Source organism: Pongo pygmaeus, chromosome 20, assembly GCF_028885625.2.
Source record: "Pongo pygmaeus isolate AG05252 chromosome 20, NHGRI_mPonPyg2-v2.0_pri, whole genome shotgun sequence".
Classification (NCBI taxonomy): Eukaryota; Metazoa; Chordata; class Mammalia; order Primates; family Hominidae; genus Pongo; species Pongo pygmaeus.
In genome coordinates, this window is record NC_072393.2 from 11,800,849 (window position 1) to 11,808,698 (window position 7,850).

At 55.6% G+C, this 7,850-nt stretch overlaps 1 protein-coding gene across 3 annotated transcripts; it reads right to left on the reverse strand.

The window, feature by feature from the left end:
- Positions 1 to 1,519: 1,519 nt before the first annotated feature.
- Positions 1,520 to 7,850, reverse strand: ELOF1 (elongation factor 1). 3 transcript variants are annotated; one of them, XM_054464025.2, is made up of 4 exons: positions 7,648 to 7,850; positions 2,682 to 2,815; positions 2,461 to 2,531; positions 1,520 to 2,260 (listed from the first exon to the last, which is right to left on the reverse strand). In XM_054464025.2, the coding sequence occupies exons 2-4, from the start codon at positions 2,795 to 2,797 to the stop codon at positions 2,196 to 2,198; spliced, it is 252 nt and encodes an 83-aa protein (XP_054320000.1). In that variant the 5' UTR covers positions 2,798 to 2,815; positions 7,648 to 7,850; the 3' UTR covers positions 1,520 to 2,195. The 3 variants fall into 3 exon arrangements, with proteins under 3 accessions (XP_054320000.1, XP_054319999.1, XP_054320002.1); XM_054464024.2 differs by having other exon boundaries at positions 7,424 to 7,648; XM_054464027.2 differs by lacking the exon at positions 7,648 to 7,850 and adding an exon at positions 3,039 to 3,187.

A 7,850-nucleotide genomic window follows, 5' to 3' on the forward strand; every position in this document is an offset into this window, starting at 1 on the left:
TCAGGATTCCGAGGAGGAGAGAAGGCAGAGAAGCGAGGAGCGGGGCACGGAGCTGTCTTCTCCCCAGGGAGGGCAGGGTTTGAGGCTGGAACGTGGAGACCTGCGGAGGCAGACACCAGAAGACCCGCGCACAGACGCACGCAGCCCCTGGGGCCTCGTAAACCGGATTCCAGGCGCTCTTGGCCTGGCTACCGCAAGTCCTGCTCCCCCAGGGCCGGCGCGGGGAAGCTATGCTGAGGAGGATCCGGGCCTGGCCCAGGGCCCTGCCTCCTCGGGAAAACAGCACCATATTAGCACTTAGCCTGTGAGGCTGGGGTGGGCGGGCGGCAGGAAGGGCCTCGGGTGCCAGAGGAACGAGCCCCCTTTCAGCTGGATCGCAGAGGGCCACCACCCTAAATCTAGGTGCCTGTCCACCACTCTGCGCATGTCTGCCGGCTCCTCCCAGGGATAGCAGACCTTACCTGGGATCTTGGAGGTGGCGGGATCACCAGGGAAGACATGTCATGGCAGAGTGGGCTTGCGGGGGTGCACAGGCCAGACCCAGCAGCCCAGTCTGGCAGCCAGGGCTTCTGGGCCAGCTCAACGTCTTCCCCCGGCTGTTCACATTCGTCAGTGCCCTGGGTGGGCCCCAGAGCCGTTTAAACCGTGTCTGGCACTTCCATCCTCAGCATGGCTCCGGGAAGAAGGTGCTTTCATCCTCTGCACTGTAGCAACGAGGACTCTGAAGCACAGGTCACCTGCCACCTGGGCTCAGGAGGCCAGGTGGAGGGTCTGGCACTGCCCCAGGTTGCTGGGTGTTGTGGTCCTTGTCACTCGTGCGACCAGCTGAGGGGACATCAGCCCTCAGGTGCTCCCCATCGGCCACACACATCCCGCCCCCACACCAGCCTTCTGAGAGTCCTCACCACCCTTGAATAAAGGTCCCTTTCATGTTTCTCTCCCCAGTGTCCCTCTTCCACTCACTACCTCCAGGATGGCCTGTAAGCTGTTCCCTCAGCATGGACTCTGGGCTCACAAGAAGTCAGACTGTAAGCTGTGGAGCCTCATCCTGGGTTCAAATCCCCCCTGTGCCACTTTCTGGCTGTAGGGTCTCGGGCCAGTGACCTCCTTCACCTCTAGCCTCCATTTCATCTTTGAACTTGGGGTTAGCTTGGCACCTGCCCCACAGAGTGGCTGTCAGGACACTGGGGTGACACGGGCAAGGCCAGAGGTCAGCGTCTGGCTAGAGGTGGCCCTACGGTGTCACTGCTTCAGCCTGCCCCTCCCAGAAGCCTCCTCTGACCACCTGTTCTCTCACCTCCCCCATTTCCTATTGTGACTGCTGTAAACACCTGGCCAGATGTCTGCCTGCTCCACCACCCTGAATGCTTACTGACCGAATAAAACACTGGGTGGTTTGAAGGGCTGGTCACATGGGCCACCAGGCCACCCCCTGAACGCCAGAGCCTCAGGTCCCCTCTCCTTCTTCTGGTGACCAGGCAGACGCAGAACCCAAGACATCACAGACAGCAAAGGAATGTGCGCTGGCTGCTTTATTTAAGGGCTTGTGATTGACAGCTGTCCCCACCCCAGCCCTTGCTTCCTCTACAAAAGCAACTGAACATGAAACGGGCTTCCTGGTTATCACGGGGAGGGGGGCGGCTCCCTGTCAGGGCCCAGCCCAGGGACCTGGGAAACGGTGGCTTTGAATCCCAGGCCACGGGCACTAGAAGGTGGAGAAGGAGGGCGGGAAGTCCAGTTGAGATGGGCACGGTGCTGGTGAGGAGGCTGGAAAGGTCCTGTTCCAGCCTCTAGTGGGCTTCCCTTGTCCAGGATACCAGGAAACAGTCCCCCAATTCTGCCGGGGGTAGCCAGAGCCCCAAAGCTGGGGGGCCAGGGGCTGAAGGGAACACAGCAAAGGCTTTCGGAGCCAAGTGAGGTCAGTTCAGGCCCCTCGGGCCCAGGAACCCGACACCACCACGTACCTGTGAGCACACACTCACGGCCACCCCAGTGACACGTGCAGCCACATACACCCACACCCATTCCACACCCGCACACACACCCACTCACACCCACACCCACTACACACACACACACACAGGGCTGTGACAGCCCAGGACCCACACCCTGGACCCCTGGAATGTCTCTGGACCAGAACGAACAGCTGGGTCCACAGTAGGCGGGGCTGCTCAGGGGGCGGGTCCTCTGTGTCGCTACTGATTGGCTGCCTCGCAGGCGTCTATCCAATCACTGTACACATCCACGGGTTCTGACAGATCTGAGCCACTTAGGTCAAGGGCGATCATTGGCATTGGAACCCTGCCCTGCATCTTCTCACCCCACAGAAATCACTAGGTGGCACCCGTTCCTCTGGACGGCCTCGGCCCTGCACCAGGGCAAACAGTGGGCCAGAGGAGCACGGTCCGGACTCCAGCCCCCTCCCCACCCTCTGGAAAAAGCCCAGGTTTCCAAGGATACACGTTATGGGCGTCTGGAATTCCTCTAGGCACACGGTACAAGAGATGACTCCGGTGTTGCGGGCACGGTCCCTGAAACAGACCAAGAGAAGGGACTGGTGAGCAACGCGCCCTGGCCCTGTGGGTGATGATGTCTTCACCAAGGAAGGCAACGGGCAGTATGGATAACAGCGGGGAGGAGGCAGTGGGGAGGCTGGATCCCTTGCCCTGTTCCCCACTCACATTTTCACATCACAAGATTTCTCGTGGTTGCAGAAGGGGCAGGTGAACTGGGTCTCGAGGGTGCCTGTCATCTTCTTCTTGGGAGGCGGCTTTCGTTTTGACTTTCTGCGCCCCATGTCTGCAGGTGGATGAGCCTGTGGGTAGTGGCAGATGTCAGTGGTTTGAGGAAACCACGCAGCACCCCAGCTCAATGCTCTAGAAAGCAGGCTGGAAAGAGGGTCTGGGACTTGCACCATGGTCCCAGGGCCTCTGCCCTTGAGGGATGAGGCCCTCAGTCCTGATGCAGGAGGACAATTCCCTGTCTCCCCCTGGACGGAAGGGGTGAGAGGAGGCTCTAACCCCATCTCTCTCACTTACTGTGTGACCTGGGCAGGTTATTTAAGCTCTCTGTGCCACAGTTTCCTGGTCTATAAAATAGAGAGAAGGCCAGGCATGGTGGCTCACACCTGTAATCCCAGCCAGCACTTTGGGAAGCTAAGGTGAGAGATCACTTGATGCCAGGACCTGGATACCAGCCTGGGCAACATAGTGAGGCCTCATCTCTACAAAAAAAATTAAAAATTAGCCAGGCATGGTGGTGCAGGCCTGTAGTCCCAGCTACTTGGGAGGCTGAGATGGGAGGATCGCTTGAGCCCAGGAGTTTCAGGTTTCAGTGATGATCCAGAGTTTTGATCCAGGCACTGCACTCCAGCCTAGGCAACAGGATGAAACCCTGCATCAAAAAAAAAAAAAAAAAAAGGCCAGGTACAGTGGCTCACACTTGTAATCCCAGCACTTTGGGAGGCTGAGGCGGGCGGATCACGAGGTCAGGAGTTCGAGACCACCCTGACCAACATGGTGAAACCCCGTCTCTATTAAAAATACAAAAATTAGCTGGCCATAGTGGTGGGCGCCTGTAAGCCCAGCTACTCAGGAGGCTGAGGCAGGAGAATCACTTGAACCCGGGAGGCGGAGACTGCAGTGAGCTGAGATTGCACCACTGCACTCCAGCCTGGGCGACAGAGTGAGACTCCGTCTAAAAAAAAAAAAAAAAATCGAAATAAGGTTGCTATCTCAGAGGAGACTTGTGGGGCTGACATCAGGAATGGTAAGTTAAGTACTTAGCACAGAGCTGGCCCATCATCGCTGGCGCCAATACAAGGAAGCCACTATTCCTGGGGAGGGTGGCACAAGAGACTCCAAGACAAGCCAGCTGTTCAGGGCCGGGCGGAGCCTAAGAGCCTAGGAACTGGTGATTTTATTCTCGCTGCTCCTCTTGGCAAGGGACAAAGAGACATGTAAGTACCATCCAGGAGGAGTGACACTCAGGTCATCTGATGGCCTCAATCCAGATGACAGACTGCAGGGCAGAGAAGTGGGGACAGGCACTTCTGAGTAGAAGAACACTGTGTGAAGGCTCGGGGCAGCTGTCTGTCCCCTGGCAGGTGAGGGAGAGAGGAGGGACAGGTGGGAGGGTTCTTGGTGTTTGGATGGATCCTGGGAGGTACAAGGAGTGAAAGGACAAAGTCACCCTGTGCTTTTGAGGGACTGCGGTGTGAGTCACAATCTGGATGAAGACAAAGTCACAGCCAGGACAGGGCTGTTGGGGTAGAGATGGCAGAGGGTGAGAGAAACAGAGGAGACATGGCAGCAGAGCGAGTGAGTGTGACGAGAGAAGCAAAGTCCAGGATGACTCCCAAGGTTGTGGCAGGGACATAGTGGCTAGGGGGACAAGGTGGCATCATTCTCTGATGTCTAACACATAGGAAGGACAGGGTTTTGGAGAAAATGATGGGGTTGGGTGGCAGAGGGATATCTAGGAACAGATGTCCAGGAGGCAGGTGGGTGGGGAAACAGCAGCAGTTACCACTGAGCCCAACTCCCCTGTGAGGCACGGTGCTCAGGGCACTGTGTTTGCCATCCCTGAGCCTCCTATGGCACCTCCTCCAACACACACACACACACACACACGACTGCTGGTTCTAGCATCGTTGCACTGTGACAGGGGAGGTCAGCAGCCTGCCAGGGTCTTCCAGAATAAACAGTGGAGTTTTATTCATTATCTGCTGATTACTTCCTACGTAACATCCTCTTTTTTTTTTTTTTTTTTTTTTTGAGATGGAGTCTTGCTCTGCCGCCCAGGCTGGACTGCAGTGGCGTGATCTTGACTAACTGCAACCTCCACCTCCCGGCTTCAAACGATTCTCCTGCCTCAGCCTCCTAAGTAGCTGGGACTACAGGCATGCACTACCACGCGTGGCTAATTTTTTGTATTTTTAGTAGAGATGGGGTTTCACCTGTGTTAGGATGGTCTCGATCTCCTGACCTCGTGATCTGCCTGTCTCGGCCTCCCAAAGTACTGGGATTACAGGCGTGAGCCACCGCGCCCTGCCAACACCCCCAACTCTTAACTGTGATGCTTCCAGTTCACTGAGTAAATAGAAGCAATCCAAAGACAGCTCCTAGGATCAACTCATTCAGCCATTCACCCACCCTCTTTATTTATTTAAGAGATGAGGTCTCGCTCTGTTGCCCAAGCTGGAGTGCAGCGGCGTGATCACAGCTTGCTGAAGCCTCAATCCTCTGCCCTCAGCCTGCCCAGTAGCTGGGACAACAGGTGTGCGCCACCACGCCCAGCTTTGGCATGCCTCCTTTACTATGAAAGTAAGTTCCTGCAAAAACAATTTGTTCACTCTGCTCTGGCTCCCATCCCCTTTTCTTTGAGCAACATCAAATTTTCCAGCTCCACTGGGTCACTCTCACACACTTGTTATTACCTCTCTCCTCATTTAAAAAGGGGAAAAAAATCTCTTCATCCTCTTCCAGCTATGATCCATTTCTCTGCAGGCTGTTTTAGTGTACAGCCATCTGCATTCCCACCCATCTCTCTACACCCCTTGCCTCCAAACTTAGGTCACTGGTGGCTCCATACTGCAAATCCCAATGGCAGTCCTTCCATTCCAGAGGTCCTTCCTCCCCTGAGAGCACATGTGGCTCTCAGGACCCCATGTGCTCCCTGTCCTCTACCTCACTGGTGGCTCCTGCTAGTCTCCTATGCTCCTGCCTCTCTGCCAACTTGCTCCAATGAAGAGAGCACATGAGTTTGGGCCAGGCGCGGTGGTTCACGTCTGTAACCCCAGCACTTTGGGAGGCCAAGATGGGCAGATCACTTGAGGTTAGGAGTTGGAGACCAGCCTGGCCAACATGGTGAAACCCCATTTCTACTAAAAATACAAAAATTAGCTGGACATGGTGGCACACGCCTGTAATCCCACCTACTAGAGAGGCTGAGGCAGGAGAATCACTTGAACCTGGGAAGTGGAGGTTTCAGTGAGCTGAGATCGTGCCACTGCACTCCAGCCTGGGCAACAGAGCAAGACTCCATCTAAAAAAAAAAAAAAAAAAAAAGCTGGGTGCAGTGGCTCACGCCTGTAATCCCAGCACTTTGGGAGGCCGAGGTGGGCAGATCACGGGGTCAGGAGTTCAAGACCAGCCTGACCAACATGGTGAAACCCCATCTCTACTAAAAATACAAAAATTAGCCAGGCGTGGTGGTGCGCGCCTGTAATCCCAGCTACTCAGGAGGCCGAGGCAGGAGAATCACTTGAACCCGGGAGGTGGAGGTTGCAGTGAGCCGAGGCACTCCAGCCTGGGCAATAGAGCAAAAAGCCCATGAGTTTAATTGTTGGATCCTCTCCTTTCTGGCTATACTCACCTACATGAAGATTTCACCCAGTCTTAGGGCTTTATGCCTACTCTACACTGAGGACACCTGCTTCTCTAGCCTTGAGTCTGAATTGCACACTCTGATCTATCTGCCTCAGCCACACCTCTACCTGACGTCTAACTTCCACCTAAGATTAAACATAGCATGTCCAAAACCAAGCCCCTGACATCGCAACCTGCTCTTCCAGTCTTCCTCATCTCAGCTAACAGCAATTCCATCTTTCCAGATAATCAAATCAAAAGCCTTGGATTCATCCTCAATGTCTTTTTCCCTCACACATCCCTTATGCGATCCTCCCCCTGCCCCTCTACCTCTGAAATATAAATTAGCCCCGGCACCACGCCCAGCTAATTTTTGTATTTTTTATAGAGACGGGGACCCACCATGTTGCCCAGGCTGGTCTAGAACTCCTGGGCTCAAGCGATACTCCCGCCTCGGCCTCCCAAAGTGCTGGCATTACAAGCATGAGCCACCGTGCCCAGCAATAACCATTATTGAATAAATCAATCAGTTTGCTTGTAACTCTATCACTTTGGGAGGTCACGCCTGTAATCTCATCACTTTGGTAGGCCCAGGTGGGAAGATAGCTTGAAGTCAGGAGTTCCAGACCAGCCTGGGCAACAGAGTGAGACCCCTCATCTCTAAAAAATTACAAAAATTAGCCGCGAGTCTGTAGTCCCAGCTACTCAGGAAGCTGAAGTGGGAAGCTTGCGCCCAGGAGGTCGAGGCTGCAATGAGCTATGATCGCGCCACTGCACTCCAGCCTCGGCGACACAGCAAGACTCAGTCTCAAAAAAGAAAAAAAAAAAAAGGGCCAAACAAAATCTACGGATGAGCCCCTGAACCTCATTTTGCCCAGGGACTACAGTCCCCCCAACCCATGAATGGTGTCTGGCTTGCACAAGGAATGCAGAGGCCTCAGCCTGTCCTGTGACAACGTTAAGTCCAAGCGCGCCAAAAGGGGATGGCAGAGGAGTCATCCCCCGAATCTGCTCGGACCCAAGAGGTGGGGGGTTGGCTGTTCCTCCAGACTCACTAAAGCTTCGGCATCGCCTCCCGACGGCCGCTGGGAGAAGCCAGGCGTCCCGGTAGTCGCGCTTGGAAGGATGGGGTCGGGGGAAGTCAGTCTCCCCGACCTACTTCCCCCCAAGCTCGAGGTCCCAGGAGCCTCCTCCAGGATCCCGTAAACGCACGGAGTAGAGGAACTCCCAGTCCTGCCCGGCCCCAACGCCCACTCGCACGAGCCGCACCGGCACTCACCTTCTCTAGCTGCGAAAGCTCCGTTCACCCAGGAGACAGTGACTTCCGACTCTTGCCGGAAGCGGAAACCCCTCTCCCCCTTTCAGGTCCCGGTCACCCCCAGCCGGGACAGCCCAGCAAATAGGCCCGGCCTCCTTCGCCTCTGCTCTGAGCGCACGCGTACTCAAATAGGAGCGCTTCGACGGGGGCGCAGTGCGCCTGCG